This window comes from Hippopotamus amphibius, chromosome 12 (assembly GCF_030028045.1).
Source record: "Hippopotamus amphibius kiboko isolate mHipAmp2 chromosome 12, mHipAmp2.hap2, whole genome shotgun sequence".
Classification (NCBI taxonomy): Eukaryota; Metazoa; Chordata; class Mammalia; order Artiodactyla; family Hippopotamidae; genus Hippopotamus; species Hippopotamus amphibius.
The window spans coordinates 11,334,634-11,353,400 of record NC_080197.1 but is presented as its reverse complement, the minus strand read 5'-3'; the positions used below and the strand labels follow the sequence as shown (position 1 = coordinate 11,353,400).

Genomic DNA, 18,767 nt, shown 5'->3' with positions numbered 1-18,767 from the left:
TATAGCAGAATATCTTTATTATTGGGTAATTAACAAAGAAAACTGACTAGGGCCTGGCTCAGCCTTCAAGTACACTGTGTTTTACCCACAGTAAAGTTAAATGCAGTAGAAATTGTACATGGTACCCTTTCAACTCCTGCCTTTTGGACTTAAATCCCTTTACTCTATTCCTTGATTACATTTGAAACAGTGGATTGAACTGAGACTAGAAATGGGGTTCCTCCCTCCCTCTCTTCCCTTCCTTCCTTCTAAGAGGCTGACCATTTGCTGCACTGCTGTCTGCCTCCTTAAATGATTTTGCCTTCTGAAAGAAGTAAATGTATCAGGATTCTGCATTCCAGGGTATGTTTTAAATCCCCAGGCCTTTTCTCTCCAGGAGTGAGCCTGCTGGCACCATTTTCCCTTCGCTGTCTTTGCAGCCTATGCTGGGGGCAGCTGCAGTGGGGGAGGGTCGTCTCGGTGGTGAAGTCACCTGGGCTTACGGAAGGCACGTCGGGCAGCCACTTGAGTTGTCCTTGGGGCTTTTGCACCCATTGCTGACCCTAACTCTTTCCTTTAGCCCCCGGGACTTGAGAGTTCCCCTGACCCCAGCCTAGACTGGTGTGAAGGTCGTGGCTGGCTAGTCACTAAGAGGGCCCGTTTCTATGTGGCCCAAATTCAGCCTCCCGATGGCGTTTGTTTATCTATATAGAAAATTTTTAAACATTTGAATTAGTTGCTGTCATTAAAAGTTGGAAGATTTCCAGGAACTCCCTGGCAGTGCAGTGGTTAGGACTCGCTGCTTTCACTGCCAGGGCCCCAGGTTTGATCCCTGGTCGGGGAACTAAGATCCAATAAGCCGTGAGGCACAGCCAAAAAAAAAAAAAAAGGGTTGGAAGATTTCCCATAAGAAACACATTTCTGGAGTCTCTCAAAAACCAGAAGGAAGACTGGTCAGCACTGGGCCCCCATCCACAGGGCTGCTGTCAGCCATCTGTAGATGGGCTTGTGCCTTCTTTGCCCATGTGCCACGCACCCACTTGTCGTTTTTATCTTTGTTTTTATTGTCTGGCCCCTGAGGAGTTTGGGTTTCCAACCCCTGGCCTAGTGCACCAGACCAAAGCGGCCAGCCAGACCCTTCTGCACTGAGCCTGTCCCCTTGTTTCCCGGGGGGCAGGAAAGCTCCCTGGGGCTCTGGCACTGGCCTTTCCTGATGCTCCGTCCCAGGGGAACTTCCACATTTCACTGTCAGAGCTGACTTCCCAGAGCCTTTGGCTTTCTGGAATGGGTTTGTAATGCCAGACTCCTGTGGGCTGTGATGACCTCGCTCTGTGCGCGGAATGACAACGTAGGCGGAAGGCCACTCCGATTCACGACTTAAGTGGTTCAGGCTCCTCTGCAGGGTAAGAACTCTGAAGTCTCAGCTTTGCGATGAATTGATAACCCTTCTCGAAGCAGGCTGGCAAAACAGAGCCCTTTGAGAGCCCAGAAGCCAGAGCCATCTAGCATTGGATGGCACAGAAGGAAGAGAGGGCTCTCCCTCTGTGTCACCTCATGTTGCCTGTGGCGTCCATGGTTTGGGTGCAGAGTCAGGAAGGAGCATCTCTCCGGTCGTCGCCTGCAGGAACTTACTGAGAGGAGCAGATGAATCGAGGGGACAGCCAGAGGTGGTATTGCTATGTGTTTTATCGTGATTTCTAGAGTCTTCTCATTGCTCTAAAGTAGCAAGTAGTCTCCTGCCCTCTCCTTTCCCTTCTCCAGGCTTGTCAGGTGTGGCTTGTGGGCAGCATTGCTGGAATTTCCCTGTCTGGCCTCCTCCTTGTGAAAAATGAAAGAGCAAAGGCATTTGCTCTTTCCTAAGAGTGTAGGAGATAAAATGTTGCAGCTAGTGCTATCTCTCCGGCCATCAAATACCTATTGGGCACCACAGAGAGTAGGGTTTTCCTGTATTTCGTAAGGTATTGCTTATACAGCAACCTTAGCCGTTGAAACATCTCCAATGCATTTCTGTGCTTTTCACTCATTTTTAAACAGAAAGTTAGCCAGGAATCTGTTCCTACAAAATGGCAGAAATGAGTTAAATTTTTGCTTATAAGGTTTGACTTGGAAATCACGTATTTTGGCAACTTGTTTAGTGGCTTTGTAAAAATCTCAGCTTCCTTACATGAGGTAAAAACTTCTTTGCTGCTGCCTCACTGGGGAAACACTGAGAGGAAACCCGTGTAAGTGGCTTCAGCAGTGATTAGGGGCAGTGGACAAAAGTTGAAACTCAAATCCTGGGTACGCAACAAAAGTCGTAGACTCTGTCATGAAGACCTTTAAAGAAAAGACATCACATTTTTTTTTAATAACACATCTCTCTTTTCATATTGTAAGGTTAATTCGTGGTGATTAAGGGAAAATTCAGAATTAAAGTATGATGAAGTAAATCAAAATCCACCCATTCTCCATAGCCAGATTCTTATGTTTCCTTTCTCCCCCAAGAGTGGTTCACCTGCCCCCCTTATATCCATGAGTGACAATGACAGCTCACACCTGTTCTGCCCTGGTCCTGTGAAGGGCACTGTACATAGCTTCTGTTCATTACCCTCCTAATAGTACCATGAGCAGGTACTATTAGTCCCATTGTACAGCTGAGAAAACTGAGGCTTGGGGAGGGGAAGAGACTTGGCCCAAGGTCACCCAGCTGGTAATGAAGCTGCCAGAGAGACAGACCCTTAGCACTTCTCTGCAGCCTCTGGGAGGCCTCAGGCCTTTTTCTTAAAACACCTGGTATTAATGTTATCGGCTCCGGGACCCGCAGGAAATGTGAGGCATCATTTGCGTATCCCATGGCAAGTGCTTTTCTCTTCTGTTCACGTCTGTGCAGTTTGCCCCTTTGTCCCTCTCTAGGCATCATGGCCATCCTGTTCTCCGGCATCGTGATGTCTCACTACACGCACCATAACCTGTCCCCGGTCACCCAGATCCTCATGCAGCAGACCCTCCGGACCGTGGCCTTCTTGTGTGGTGAGTTCTGCCTCTGTGTGGTCCTGCACGGCCTACCCAGAGCTACTTGTTCTTCCTCACCCTGTCCCAGAAGTCCGCTGAGATTTTCCCTGGCAGAAGAGGCGGCAGAGTTCCTCAGAGCCAGACACCGCACTCCCTTAGCTTTTGTTTGTTACTCTGGCTTTCACATTCCATAAAGGAGACCTAATACCTAACAAATGGAACTTTCGATGCCTATAATTTTAAGACCAAAAAATAATGAGAACTGCTAATTATGAACGTTTGAGACTCTTGTATTTACAATATATGAAAGTGACATTTCCAAAAATGTATTCCTTGGACCCGATACTGATGAGAGTTAGGTGAAAAAAGACTCCATAGTCAAAAAGCAGTTTGGGAAATCCTGCGGTAAATAAAGTTTAATGTGCATTGTGAATTTCTAAGAGGGAGATAGAGTGACAGCATTTCCCAAACTTGTCCGTAGGACCCTTTGTTCACAAGAACATCTTGAAGGGAGTGTCGCAGGCACATCCTGCATTAGAGGTGTCATTGTTGGGCTGGGCGTGATGGCTGTTTCTCTTAAGCAGTTTCAGTTAAGCATCACGGTCTGATGAACCCACGTACATCCCCCTAATTTATACCTGGGAGTGAAGGAACCGCTCTCACACTGTCCTTTTATACCGGCCCCCAAGTGGCTGTGCCCTGCCTCTGGCATTTCGGTGGGCTGCCTCATTTCGAAGCACCAGTTCCACACTGTCACATGCTAGGACTCTGGGGCAGGCTGTGCAGAGACTTCATTCCACAGACAGGAAGGCTCAGATCAAATGACTTGAGCACTGTCTCATGGCTAAGAAGTGAGCCTGGAGGCCAGTCTGTCTCTTCTTGGCCCAGTGGGTATTGTTTCCACAGCACCTTTCTCAGAAAGTCGTGACTGAAGACTCTGACTCTCACCATAAAGGCATGTAAAGCAAAACATCCATCAAATGCTCCTGTGTACCCATCAGATTTTAAGTTTGGGGACTCGCCACTTCTGGCACAAATGTATAGAAAATGGGCCCTGTTGATGGGCATGTGCATTGATGCCATCTTTTTTGGAGAGTCATTGCCAACATCAGTGTGCATTTAAAAGGCACATGCTCTTTGACTCAGCAATTCTACCATCAGGCATTTAGCCTGAGCACAGGGATGTTTGTTGTTGCTTTTTCAGTATCAGAAATAGAGACATTCTAAATATTCATCAAGGATTCGTTAAATTAACCATGACATATCCACATAATAGTATTCATGCTGCCAGGGAAAAGCATTACATAGATCTGAATGTGTTCTAAATGAGCTAACTTAGAAAGATGACAAAAATATTTGATAAGAAGAACATTCTAGGCAGAGAAGAGTAAGCATACAGTCCAGCTTGTGGACATGTTCTTAAAGGATACACATTCGAAGAAAAAAAAAAAGTTCCTGAAATGTTTTAAAACAGCCTTGATATTTTTATGACGCTCAACTTTTAAAATAGAGTCTTTGTCTCTCTGGCTCTAAGGCTATTCTGGAGGATGTCACAGTTTAAGCAAGGAGCCCTAGTGCTAGAAATTTATAAGGTGCTTTTTCTTTGGATACACAAGTGACTGCTTGTATAGCAAATGTCAGACTCTCTTTGACTTGTGGAGTGGAGCCAAGAGTTGAAATGTATCTCTTCCTGCAAATCCTGCAGGGTGTAAGTCTTCTTCTAAACTTTGTGGCAGCATTAAATATGTGAAGTCAGTGATTTGGCTTTGTCCACTTTGGCAAGGAAGTTAACAAAGGGCCCTTTCACACTAGTCACGTGGTGTCTGCAGTCATTTGCTCTGAATTTTTGCCACTTTGCCACAGTCGGGATCCCTGCTAATCATAGTGTTCAGCAAGTGGACAGATTCTTGTATATCATCGTCCCTGGGTGGGAGAGTATTTATTTGCATGGGTATTTGACAGCTGGCTTGTTAAATTGGGAGATTCTGAATGGCAAACACATATTGCTTGTGTGATAGAAAAGAATGAGAGAATCAAAGGACGAGTTTGACCAAGGTACTGGTTGCAGGATTTTCCAGAAAATAAGCAAAGTGTTATACTAGATTCTGATTTACTTCTGAATGTTTGCTTTCATAACAGCCCTGTACTGTATTGGAAGAAAATAGTTGAGGCTGAATAATCCATTCTTTGGTTTGTTTCAGAAACATGTGTGTTTGCGTTTCTTGGCCTGTCCATTTTTAGTTTCCCTCACAAGTTTGAAATTTCCTTTGTCATCTGGTGCATAGTAAGTATTTTCCTTGTTTTTTATTTAATTATTTATTTGTAGATCGATAACCACATATTCTGGATTCATTTATGTAACTGTTAACTGGTCAAAGTCAACAGCTACATAGGCAACCTTCTGTTTAAAGTTTCTTTTTGTTAAACAATCATTAACATACAATAAATGGGACGGATGGAATTGAGTAAATAAATATCCCCAGGAAAGAATTTTTTTTTTTGGTTTTAATTTTAAGTGGCCTTGAATTGTTATAATCTTCTTTAAAAATTACCGGTATTTTCAGGACTTCCCTGGCGGTCCAGTGGTTAAGACTCCGAGCTTCCACTGCACGGGGCACGGGTTCAGTCCCTGATATCGGGGAACTAAGATCCCACATGCTGCACGGCAGGGCCACAAAAAAAAAAAAAATTACCAGTTTTTAACATTAGGTAGTAAAAGCAGATTTCAGAATTAAATGTGTAATTGACCATAACCATGTAAAAACAGCATGCATAGAACAATGCAAATATGTAAGAATATACAGCCAGATGTTCACAAATCATCCAAATGGGGATGATTTCTTTTTCTTTTCTACTTTTCCTGGGAGATTATAGTGAGTATACCCAATTCTTACTGTGGTTGCCTTCAAATGTGTCCATTTATAAGCATGACCTTGGACACTTGTTCAAGGTAAAGATCACGAGGCCCTTACCTCCTCTGGAGATTCATCCAGAGGAATCATCATCCCAGGTGATTCTTACCATCAAGAAGATTTGGGAAACAACATTATAATTGGACGGGTGGGGGTGGTGACAGTAGGAGACAAAATGTACCTTTGAAAAAGGACAGTAGAAGTTTAATCATTTGTATTAAAATCAGATCTTGGGAATGGAATGGGAGAAAAGTAAATGTTTCAACATTGAAAAAGAAAGGGCCAACTCCCTCAGGCATCTGATCAAAGTGACGGGACTGGCTAACATTTGGGCATTTAGCCTGGTGTTCCCAGGTCCCTCGTCTGTGTCCCTCCTGTGTCTGTGTCCCCTCAGTGTGAACTCATCTCCCATAGGTCCTCCTGCTGATTCATCCTCCCGTCCATAATTTGATCTCTTTGTTGTCTTTTTAGATCCTCTGTGAAGGCACTTAGAAAGCACACCTTGTTGAGTTACCATAATTCATCTTGAGTTAACTTTTCATTACCAACTCGACTTAAAACATAGCTATTGAGAGGGAGGCTTTTTTTTTTTTTAATCACTGTCACCTGCCATGTGCAAACCGGTGAAGCTTACCTATTTGGCATATGGGGAACCTGAGGGAGAGAGGATAAGGAACCCTAAGGGAAAAGATGTTTTTCCTTGCAGTCTGGGTGCTTCTACCTTAGTCAGCACGAGCTCATTGCTTTTGTCACTGTTACCTGTCCTCCAAACTCAGGTTTCAGGACAAGAGAACAGCAGCAAAAGTCTTTTACAGAAAGTATAATAGCCTTTAGTGTGGTCACTGGGTGAAAAGGGCCACATTTGGTCAAATTTGAAACACAAATGTGGGGTTGGAGGATTCGATTTCAGTGGTTGAAACAGGGAGGTGGCAGTCTCAACCACAGGCTGGGAGGGGATGAAAATGAAGGGATGCCTGGGGTGGTAACGCACTTCCCCCTGAGCACCTGGTCAGTCTGGCCCTGCCGCTCCTGGAGGCGGCCTGTGCCGTTCAGATGGATTACTTTAGACTCAGTGGTCAGGGGCGTGGGCTTTGGGGACTGAGCCAGGTTTGGGACTTGGCTCCACCACTTCCTGCCTGGGTCAGCTTGGACCAGTTACTTAATACTTAACCTCTCTCTGTCTCAGTTTCCTTCTCTCTAAAATAGAGACATAATACCTACCTCATAAGACCTTTGGAAGGATGTAAATTTAACAATATAATGTATATAAAATGCTTGGAGCATTGTCTGGCATGTAAATGTTAGATGATTGGGGTAATTATTGTTGACTAGACCTTCCAAGGCACACAGTCCAAAGCACACTCATTTCATGCTGGTTCAAAGAATAAACTTAGAGCCTCAGAATGTCTATGTGTATTGTATTCTGTTCAGGTTAGTTATGGTGAGAATTGAGATGATGAAAATGGAAGTAAATTAACAAGTAGTTCTAAGAAGCCACTTAGCTAAGATTTAGACTTTACGTAAAGCTATATTTTGTTAACATTGACATGCCTGGGACTTCCCTGGTGGTGCAGTGGTTGAGAATCCACCTGCCAATGCAGGGGACGTGGGTTCGATCCCTGATCTGGGAAGATCCCATATGCCGCGGAGCAACTAAGCCTGTGCACCACAACTACTGAGCCTGCGCTCTAGAGCCCTCGAGCCACAACTGCTGAAGCCCACGCACCTAGAACACATGTTCCGCAACAAGAGAAGCTACTGCAACGAGGAGTAGCCCCCGTTGGCCACAATTAGAGAAAGTCCGCACACAGCAATGCAGCCTAATTAATTAATTAATTTTAAAAATCGACATGCCTTTGGAGATGCTTAGGAACCAAAAGCCATGGCAAGCAACTGGCTAGACAGGGTGTATGTGACTTCCTGTTAGAACCTACCTGTGCATTCGCCTTGCTCAGGGAGCAGCATTTACGGACATAGGTAGGCCCTTCTCAGTCTTCGCTCCTTTCCCTGAGGAGTGGGGTCCCCACAGGAGAGGCAGGAACACCTTGTCTGTCCCTCCAGAGCGAACCCATTAGAAATTAGTACAGGCCCGTCCCACAGTGGAGCACCTCTGGAGAAGCCAGATTGCCCTTAAATTAATCTCTCGGTACTACTACGTGGCCTCTTGGCATTACTAAAGCTGTCATTGATACCTTGTTAGTCCTCTCTTTCTGACAGTGGAAGCATAAACATACAAAGCTTTAATCCTTTCCTGGACTCAGAGGAACTGGCATCTCGTGGGTTTCTGCCTAGCATTGAGTTCATGCCTTTGATGACAAGGGGATGCTGCCTTGATCATGGGTGTGTTACCAGGCCTGTGTTAGCTTCCACAATCTTCAACTCAAATAACCAGAGGTTTCTGTGTTAAGACTTAGTTTGTTGCGTTAACAGGTGCTTGTGCTGTTTGGCAGAGCGGTGAACATTTTCCCTCTCTCCTACCTCCTGAATTTCTTCCGTGATCATAAAATCACCCCGAAGATGATGTTCATCATGTGGTTCAGCGGTAAGTCCAGCCTTGAATGAACCGTGGAGGGAAGATGCATGTTATAAAGATGCAGGCCTTGCGGAGAGTGCACATGGCTGTCCCCAGAGCCCTTTCAAAACGTGCGTGCCTCAGTCAGCCCCAAGTTACACGAGCGCCCGTTTAAGGGCACCTGCTGTAACCCAGGCCCTGGGCAAGGCCCTTCACAGGCGTACCCCTCCCCGGCACGTAAAGTGGGTGGAGCATGTCTGCTCTACAGATGAGGAGGCTCGGCTCAAGGGCAAAGGACTTGCTCGGGATGGAGGGGCCCCGGGAGGCAGAGCCAGGATTTGCCCTCCTTCCCTCCACTGTTTCCTGGACGACAGGGCAGCCCAGGGCAAGGTGTGCGCAGCGCCCCTCCCACCTGCACACTGTCTAGGCTGAAGCAACAGGGGGCTCAAAATCAAAAGGTTAAGGTTTAAACTTTTTTGTACTACAGGCTAGATTTGGATTTTTTTTTTCATTCAGTCACTAAGTTCTGATAGTTTGACCATTTCAGTCTCTGTTCAATCCCATATTCCTCTACTTTTTAAAGAATGGAAGTGATTCCATACATCTTTGGCTCCTAAAGAACTGGATCCATAGACATCTTTACATTTACTTTTGAGCAGTATGTCCAGTTCCTTGTGCTTTCTTGTTTAAATGTTATAATTATAGCACTTCTCTGTCGGTCAGGGTAAAGCAACATGCTTTGTAAACTGGGTTTTTTTTGGTTTGTTTTAATATTTATTTGATTTTACGGGGTCTTAGTTGCAGCATATGAACTCTTAGCTGCGGAATGTGGGATCTAGTTCCCTGACCAGGGATCGAACCTGGGCCCCCTGCATTGGGAGCACAGAGTCTTAGCCACTGGACCACCAGGGAAGCCTCTGTAAGCTATTTTCTCTCCAACAGCGTATCTGTAAATTCCTTGCAGATTTATCTTCATTTTCAAAAGCCCTCGTTTAAAATAAATAGATGTATGTGTGTGACAGGTATAGGTAGGTAGGTGTGTGTGTGTGTGTATAGTAAGAAAAACTTTTTTCTTAATCTTTTCTGCCTGCGAAGGGAAAAAAATTGTAAAGTAGTTGATCCAAGGTCTTGAAAATCTGAAAGAAAATCTAAGATATGTATTAGGCATTTGACAACGTGTGTGAGCACTTTGGGGGTGGGGGGACGTGGGTGGTGGTTCTGGGTTCCAGGCATCCTCAGGCTGCCCAGGCCTCTCTCCACCCATTCCGCCCCCTTTCTGGGATCCTCAGCCTGTCTCCCTGGCTCCTCCATCATTTCAACAGTTGAAGATTCTCCTTTCCCAGCAGAAAACCAACATCTTCAACCGAAACTGCTACTCCTCATCCCTTCCAGCTGCTTCCCCAGCTCTTTGCCATCGTGGCCAGACTTCTTGAGCAAGCTTTTCTTGCCCATTTTCTCCAGTTCTTCACCTCCTGTTCTCAGGGCTGGACTTGGCCTTACCCGGGTCACCGGCAGCCTCCCGCAGCCAGACCTGGTGGGCACTGCTCAGCCCTCACCCCCCCCCCGCCCCCCACCTCCTCGGTTTGGGGCTCCTTCCTCCCACCCACCTGCCGTCTGACTGGGGGTACCCTCTTCTCCTCTTCCCTTGGCCTCCGGCTATACTCTGGTTTCCCCCCTTTTCCCTGGGGTCTCCTTGGGCTCCTGTCCAGCTCCCCCTCTGCCTTTACTGGCACCTCAGTAAATATTGGTTTCCTCAGGACTCAGCGTCAGACCCACTTCATCTCCTGCACTCTCATAAGCTCACCGGTCCTGTGGCCTCAACTTCCATCTGGTTCCCACCCTCCCAGAGCTGTTTCCTCTGACCAGGCCTTTCCTCTGAGATCCAGACTCTGGTGTCTAAATCCTCCTTGGATGCTGTGGCGCTACTGCGATCTCGTTGTCTAGGACGGAACTTACCTTCCTGCCCAGGCTGCATGTTTGCCAGTGGGGCCCCCCCTTCCTTCATAGGAAACAATGACATGTTTTATAGCAGGGGTGTGGCTCCCTCCTACTAAGTGTCTGCTGTGTGCACATGCTCTTTTGTGCCAAGGCATTTCATCATCGGGCCACCATCACGGCAGGCCCTGTGTCTAGTTCCTCGTCCCAGCTTGGGAGGCCCCGGGGGAAGCAGAGGGCCTGAGGGTGAATCCAAGAGCCAGACTCCTGACCCCATGCCCGGACCATTGCACAGCAAGCCTCCTAGGACCCGGGCATCCTCCCAGCCCTTCCCTTCCCCGATCACCCCACTTCCCCTCGCTCCTGTGACTTGTTGCTTCCACTCCCCATGTCTCTCTTAATTCCACCTCCTGCCCTCCGCCCCACTGTGTCCCCATGTTGGGTCCGGGCTGCAGCAGCCAGCCCCTCGTCGTGCTGTGATGCGCCAGCCTCCGCGTCTGGGTCAGATCCTGTAACGTGTGCTCCACGCGCCCTCCCTTCTCCTTCAGGCCCTCACCCTCGCACGAATCTTTGTTTGGCATCTCTCCTCCCTGCTGCTCTGAGAGCTCCTGTCCTCTCTGTAGCACCAGGCAAGCCAGGAAGTTCTTTAGAGAGAACATGCCGTTCCCCAGCTCAGTCCATGCCCCTCAGTCCAGCTAGCAGCCTCCCAGGGACCAAATCAGGAAGTAAGGGAGAGGCCGTGATGCAGTTCCCCGTGCCGCTGGCCACCACAAGGGCAGCGTCCTCAGATACAACGGGCATTGAGCAAGTGGCATTCTGTGCTGTTGCCAGTGACGTGTGTGACCCTGGGAGGACACCTCTTTTTCAGTCTCGGCCCCTCATCTGTGCGCTGTGAGAATAACAGGACCAGCTCTACAGGGCTTCCTGTGACGATCGGGTGAGATCTTGCACGTGGAGCACGTAGCACAGGGCCGGGCACACGTGGGGAGGGCTCATCTGCACCAGCTGTCACGTTTCTGAAACGTGAGTGCTGGGCTTGATGCATCCTCAACACGCACATGCCTGGCGCTTCACAGCCCGGACAGGTCACCTCACGCCTGCGCTCTGCCGCCCTGCAAAGTGGGAACGGAGGTGAGCTTCTCCCGGGCCCCCCTTCTTTGCACCTGCTTTTCTCACATCTCAGAGCCTCACAAGATGAATTTGAATTCTCCAGTGGGTGCGTTAGAATGTTCAGCCATGGTGCCGGGCTGGGCCCGGATGCCCCGAGAACCGCGGCCTCCTTCCTCCGTCCCTCTCACTCCCTTCACTGTCGCCCAGGCCTGCGGGGGGCCATCCCCTACGCCCTGAGCCTTCACCTGGACCTGGAGCCCATGGAGAAGCGGCAGCTCATCGGCACCACCACCATCATCATCGTGCTCTTCACCATCCTGCTGCTGGGCGGCAGCACCATGCCCCTCATCCGCCTCGTGGACATCGAGGACGCCAAGGCGCGCCGCAGGAACAAGAAGGACGTCAACCTCAGCAAGACGGAGAAGATGGTTAGTGCCTGCCGGGTGGGCGGGCGGGGCAGAGGGTGGGTCCCCGCTCACTGCCAGGAAATGGGAGAACAAGACATTTGAGGATTTGAGGATGCTCGGCCCCTGTACACACACGCGCACGGCACACGCACATGCACCAGCTTCCCAAATGGACCGGGAGGTTGGACTCAGGGTCTGAAGCATGGCTTTTTGGGATGGGTTGTCTGCCTGCCTCTTGAAGCCACGGAGGCGGTGGCATGGGAACGTGGGTTTCTGTCAGACTCTCCCAGTAACGCTCCCCTCCTGCCAGTAGCCACACCTCCCTATCGGGCTGGGGCTGGGAGGAAAGTTTCAAAATCGCAAAATGACAAAAATCACATTATTCCCCAGCATTTACTAAAAGCCTTCTCTTGGGGATCGAGAGGGGGAAAGTGCTCACAGCGGCTTGGAGGGTCACGGGAGAGGGCCCTCCACCCAGGACAGGCGAGGGCATGATTTGGGGCCAGAGGTGCCCAGGGCCAGCTGCAGTGAGCCCGAGGCCCCAGACCCCTCCCCGCCTCCACCTCCTGCAAGCCGCCCTCCTGCCCTGAGTCACTGTGGTTGAGCCTGTCCTGCCCTGTGTTCCCTCAGGCCCCAGCTGAGCCCTGGCCTCTTGTCCCGCCTTCCTGCCCCACCCCCTGCACCACACACACATTTCCAGAAATGCATCTTTTTCTAGTTCCCTTGTTCGAGGCTATCAGTAACTTTACTCAGTCATGGAAAGCACAGAAATCCTCAACTAGAAGAAGGGGAAAGGGGAGGTGGCCCACTTCTCAGTCTGGACAGTCCAGTCTGGGCGGATCTTGGCCTCCAGTCTCTGCCTGGGCCTCTCCAGCCAGGGTTGTGCTACTGGGGAGAACCTTCAGATGACCTCCTGCTGGGCTGGCTTACAGAACTTTCCTTACTCTCAGTAGCGCTTCTCCTCCCACCCCATCCACCAGCCTTCTTGTCTGTTTTTAACCAAAGCTCAGGTATAGGTTCTCACACCTTTTAGTGGGTGTCAGAGTTGGTGGAGGGCTCCAGGGTCTCACAGGTCTGGGGTGGAGCCCAAAGAGTTTGCATTTCTAACAAATCACCAGGAGCTGCAGCCACACGTGCCTAAGCACAGCTCTGATAGGACCAGGGTGTGTGCTCAGGGGGAGCAGCTGCTGTTTAGGCCATGTTTTCTGTGGCACCTACGCTCTCCTTGGACTGTCTCCTGTCTCCCTGATGACCTGCAGGAAGCAAATGGTCTCATGATCCCCATTTTGCAGATGAGAACACTGAGGCACAGAGACCAAATCACACAGCTGAGGTCACACAGACTTTTTTTTTTTTTTCCTTTTTTTTATTTCTCACACAGACTCTTAACCCCCACACTTGCCATCATTGGTCCTCAAGGTGGGGTTCCTGGACCAGCAGCATCAGTGGGAACTTGTTAGAAATACACATTCTTGGTCCCCATCCCAGACCTGCTGAATCAGGAACTGCAGGTGGGCCTAGTGGGCCCAGTGTTTTGTGGCTCCCCAAGTTCCAGGTGGTTCCGAAACCAGCCAGAGTTTGAGAAGCACTGCCCCACAGCAGGGAAGTGCCCTCCCCGACCCTCCCTCTCTCCCACCTCCTACACCCCAGGTACACCTGCGCTTGGGGGTGGGCGTGCAAAACTGCATTTGGTCACCCCTGCAGAGAGTGGGTGGTCCTTCCCACCCTCCCTCTCCAGATCCCGCCAGGATCGTTCCCTCCCCCTCGCATCCTCTTGACCAGGAAATGTCCCCAGAGTGGGCTGCTGCAGGCAAAAAAAACACCAAAAGCCGCCTCCCTTGTTCAGTTCGCTGGTAGAGAGGCAGCCTAGGACAGCTCCCAGCCTGGCTGCACACGACAGCCACCTGGAGAACTTACAGACCAAGCCCCAGCCCGGAACTTCCGACTTATTCACAATTCTGACTTTCTTTCTGGATGTCCGTCATGTTCTTACACACCTTCCCACCTCCCTACAGGAGGCCCCTAACAGGGTTGGGGACACAGGGGCTGGGGGTGAAGAGCTGCAAGGTAGGCTGGATGGTGTGGGGGCTTCCGGGAAGGTATCAGCTGACCACCCCTCGGCTGCCCTCCTTCCCCATGCAGGGCAACACCATCGAGTCGGAGCACTTGTCGGAGCTCACTGAGGAAGAATACGAAGCTCACTATATCCGGCGGCAGGACCTCAAAGGCTTCCTGTGGCTGGACGCCAAGTACCTGAACCCCTTCTTCACGCGGCGGCTGACCCAGGAGGTGGGACGCAGGCCAGGGCTCCCTTGCCTTCCACCCTTAGGACCTGCAGTGACCAAGAGTAGGGTGGGCAGGGAAGACCCGTGTGTCGGGTTGGGTGGGGGCCTCTTCCCACTCAGCTTTCTCCTCTTCCCAGGCTTGAGGGCTCGATATGCTTGTAGGACTCAGCATCTGCTGTTTTTCCTTTGCTGCCATATTTAGTGCTAGTTTAGTAATAGGCTTGGTAACACAGTTTGGTTTTCCTGGATGATAGACTTGGGGCATTGATCAGCTACCAAATCTGAACTGAGGAATTTCAGACTTGCCAGGGCCTCGGACAGTGGCCCAAGGCTCAGGGCTTTTGCTCCATCCCTCCAGGCACCGCTGGCCTCTGAGTGGCAGTGAATGACACAGTCAAGGCCCAGCTTGGGCCTGCTTTGCTGAACCATCATCCTGCCCAGTGTAGGGTGGGGGTGGGGCTCTCTGAGCTGCTCCCCCGCTTTGATCCTGAGCCCCACTTTCCCTCCCTCGGCTTCGCTGTCAGCGTGTGAGCTCTTACTATGAGCCAGGCACTGGGCCACACGTTTCTCATGATTGCTTCATTTCATTCTCCCAGCAACCCATGCAATAGATGCAGCGGGTTGTCTCACTTGACAGCTGGGGAGACTGAGGCCCAGAGAGGTGAAGTGACCCCCCCCCCCCCCGAGATCACACAGCCAGTACATGCCAAAGCTGGGAGCAGAGCCCAAGTGTGTGTGATTCCAGAGGCCAAGTTTTTTAACCTCATGCCCTCCTGCCTCCTACACCTGCTCCTGGGTGACACCTCCCGTTGCCTCCTCCCCCACAGAGAACAATCCCAGCTTGGGATTAGTCGGTTCACACTTTGAACTTGCCCATGGCCTTGCACTCTGCCTCCCGTCTCCTCCCACAAGGTACAGAGCAGCTCTCCCTTCCTCGACCCTGACCCAGACCAAGACCCACTGACGGGCTTGCTGTGTCTCCCGCCCCAGGACCTCCACCATGGGCGCGTCCAGATGAAAACGCTCACCAACAAGTGGTACGAGGAGGTGCGCCAGGGGCCCTCGGGCTCTGAGGACGACGAGCAGGAGCTGCTGTGACTGAGTGGGACGCCGTGGCTTCTGAGCAGGCGGGGCTGTGGCGCTACCACCAGGCCTCCCCACGGCTCCCAGGACAGACACCCAACAAGCACCCCCGTGGCGCATGCATTTGGCAGCTCTTGGGGTGGATGGAAGCAGGGTGACGACAGGCCGCAGTCATCTTAACCCAGGACCTCCCAGGCCTTTGGAGCCAGCTGGCTGCCCTGAAGCGTCCTCTCCCCCTCTCCCCGCTCCACTGGGCCGGCCCTCTGCTCTCGGGTGGCTTCCCAGCCCGCAGATTGGAGGGACCACCTGTGGAGGTAAATGTTTCCTTCTGCATCTGCAGCCGGGGAGCAGTCATCTGTCAAGCCGAGGTGCCTGAGGGAAGTCCTGCTGTGGAGCCCTGGGCAGGGTGTCCCGGGAGCGTGGTGCACAGTGGCCGCCTTCCCAGCCACTGCCTTCATCACAGGAGCCCCTCCCTGCTGGGTGGGGTCAGTACCAGCAGGGCAAGGCGCCAGCCTCCGCTTCCCTGTGTGTCATCAAGGTGCCTCCGGCCTCGGCAGCAGCATTCCCATCTAAGTGGCAGGCTCTGAAACCTTGAAAACCTCACACTCCCCTTCGTGTTGTCGCTTGCACTTCCTGAAAAAGAGAAACCTTTTTCTCTTTACCTCTGATTGGCACCTCTCAGGCTGTCTCCTGGGTGGCAGGCAGCTACTGCCCTTCTCTGGGAATCTTGTGAATGTTTACACTGGAACCAAGTACGAGGGCACAGGTACCTCTCTAGAGCCCCATTGGAAGCCGCATCCTTGGGTTTTGGGGGGCATGAGCGAGCCTATTGTGTGGGGTCAGAGCGCCCTCTAGAGGGAAAACTTGGAGGCACAGGGTTTATGCTGGCCAGCAACTGCTGTCTTTGAATTCAGTTTAAATTCATGCACTTTTACAAAGTAGTGAGAGCCTAGCAGTCCCCTCCCTCCCTGACCTCCATTCCTTACTCAGTGGTCCTTGTTTCTTCAGAGGCCTCTTTTCCTGGGCTCCGCCCGCCATTTACCTTCTGCGCCATCACTCCTCATCAGCATCTTTTTCTTGCCCTCCCCCAGTTCTCTACCATCTGGGGTCCCTTTTGTCCCCCATGCTCCTCCTCTGCCACCTCGCCCCACCCGTCCCCAGATGCATCTGAGCCTCACCTGCAGTCCTCGAGCAGCCCGTTACCAGAGTGCTTGCATGTACTCTTACACACACACACACACCCACCCCTGCCCCGGCCCCTGCGCCATCTCGAGGTGAGGCGCTGCCAATCACGTGCAGATGAAATGGAGTTACTGACTTCGCCGCATCCAGCCCCCTCACTGGCTCGTTAACAAGTCTTTACCTGCTTGCTTCTGCCCATTGACAGGCCCCTGGAAGTTACTATACGCAGCTCAGGATCCCAGCTGAAGCCTTGGGACTCAGCACCCTCTGGGGTGGTTTAATTCATGTGCATGTCCTTGGTTATGTTTGGGACACAGTGGGCCAGCGTGGACCTTGGGCTGGCAGCAAACATGTTTCCATCTTCTCAGCCTCAGGCAGCATGGCTCTGGAGTCCCCGAGGCCCGAGCTCTCCCTAACCCTTTTCCTTTCCCCAGAAGTGTAAGCGTAAAGCCAGTTAGGCGGGAGGTACATGGTTTCCTTTTTATGCATGAAAAGTAAACTTGTACTTGATAGAGCTAAAATAGATCATTTCTTTTCGTAATCTCCCACCTTAACCCCATAATTTGAGCCAAATAGGATTACTTTACTTCACCTAATATCCTCACTGGAAGATTAATGCCATGCACAATTCCAGTCTCCGTCTTTTCCTGTTTCTTTTTAGTGGAAAAGTAAGAGAAGAGGTCAAAGGGAGGGACCTTTGTGCCTACCTGGGGCGGGGGGCGGGGGCAGGGACCAGAGACCAGATTGTTCTCTCATTCTCCAATTCATGAGTAACTTACTTTCCCCCAGAAATTCAGAATCTGGTCTCCGAGGTGTAAGTTGCGTTATAAACTCAGTAGCTTGCCAGAAAAAAATTGGGGGGGTGGGGGAGCTGTGAGTTCATAGATTGAATAATGAAAACAGGATCTCAGTTCAGACTGCCCTCTGTCACCAGGTCCCACCTTGCCTCCCACTTTTAGCTGAGACCTGAGAATGACAGTAAGTAGAGAAGCACATGGGGGCTCGGGGGAAGATCCCTAAGGCTTGGCTGTGTGGTGGTGGTTGTTGGGGAATCTCCTGGCCTGGACCAGCACCAGCCTGGATCGCCCATGAACTGCTTCTACCCTCTGCTGGCCAAGTGGGGGTTTGGCAGCATGGGAGCTCATTTCCCTGCTGAAGAGGGTAGCCCGAGTTCCTCAGCAGTCTCTCTGTTCACCTTTGAACAGACCAAAGCCCATCAAGAGATATTTTTCTGGTGCACTTTTTTCAGATGTCTTTGCCTGAGAATCAAAAACTTTTGCTGTCTACCTTTAGCATTTCTAGTAATTCTATCGTTTGGGGCAATAAATGCCTAGAAGGTTTAAAAAAAATCCAGCATAACTATAACTGCACACATGCTGTCTTTTAGGCCTAGGTCATGGGACAGGAGAACTGTAGCACCTAGAGAAGGGAATACTTTAGGAGTGCAGGCTGTAAAGTCAGTAAATGCCTTTGGGGAAGCTGGTTAATTGGCCAGTGAGCTCTGAAGACATGCTGTGCTGGGGCGCTGGGGAATCCTGGAGTAGTAAGCCCCACACCCCAAGGCTCCCCCCGCAGCCCCTCCACAGCAGCTCCTGCGATTTTTAACTTCTTGAAATAAATCACTTTCTGCAGCCCTGTGGTGGTCGGACGCCTGGGAGTAACCATACTCAGAGGCTTGGAGTGTGAGGCCTTACAGGAAAAGAAGCTGGCTTTTCCTAGGTCCCCAGAGATCACGTTTGGGCTGAGCTGGAACAGAGCCAGGTGGAAGGTGACTCAGTTCCATCATCTGGTGTTCAGACACTCAGCCCAGGGGCCCTCCCCGGGCCAGCCACCTCTTTTCACACAGTGGCTGACGTGAGGCCAAGGGCCCAGAATGTTGGTAGCCCCTGAGTACCCCAGGTCAGCCTAGAGAGGCCCTGATGTGCCTGCAGATTCCTTTGCGAGCAATGGAAGATGGAAAGGTGAGTGAGTGGGGAGACTTCTCTTTCAAGCCCATGTCAAAGGTGGCCTTATGGGGTCTCAGGTCCACACTCCCACAGGGGTCCACACATTTGGCAGAGTCCCCAGTGGGGAGGCCACAGCCAGGATCACTCTTCTGCTTTGGTGGCGAGAGTGAGGGTGGTGCAGGGTGGTGACTGTCTTCTCCTCAGCCAAGTCAGGACCATCAAAGGCGCAGGTGTCGCTTAGGGTGGCTCTGGCCTTAAAACCGATCCCTGATTGTGTGAGGAGCAGTCTCTCAACAGCAAGTCAGTTAAGGACTTTAAATGCCCCCCCCCCCCCCAAAAAAAAAGGAAAGATCCTTTGCTCCTTCCCCAATTCCCTCCAGAATGCAGGCATGTGTTTCTCCTGCTGGGTGGTGGGTAGGAAACCA

The 18,767-nt window shown here is 50.8% G+C and overlaps 1 protein-coding gene and 1 non-coding gene across 3 annotated transcripts in view; one reads left to right on the top strand and one right to left on the bottom strand.

The window, feature by feature from the left end:
• The window catches only part of SLC9A8 (solute carrier family 9 member A8), a 68,841-nt gene extending 53,583 nt beyond the window's left edge, over positions 1–15,258 (top strand). For both annotated transcript variants that reach the window (XM_057700978.1, XM_057700980.1), the window contains 6 exons: positions 2,872–2,988; positions 5,172–5,254; positions 8,313–8,424; positions 11,647–11,867; positions 13,989–14,135; positions 15,122–15,258. In XM_057700978.1, the coding sequence (XP_057556961.1) occupies positions 2,872–2,988; positions 5,172–5,254; positions 8,313–8,424; positions 11,647–11,867; positions 13,989–14,135; positions 15,122–15,229 (788 nt within the window). In that variant the 3' untranslated portion in view covers positions 15,230–15,258. The remainder of the gene's footprint in view (positions 1–2,871; positions 2,989–5,171; positions 5,255–8,312; positions 8,425–11,646; positions 11,868–13,988; positions 14,136–15,121) is intronic.
• Positions 9,234–9,306, bottom strand: TRNAG-CCC (transfer RNA glycine (anticodon CCC)). The gene has a single exon. It is a non-coding gene; the product is annotated as a tRNA-Gly (tRNA).
• Positions 15,259–18,767: the final 3,509 nt, after the last annotated feature.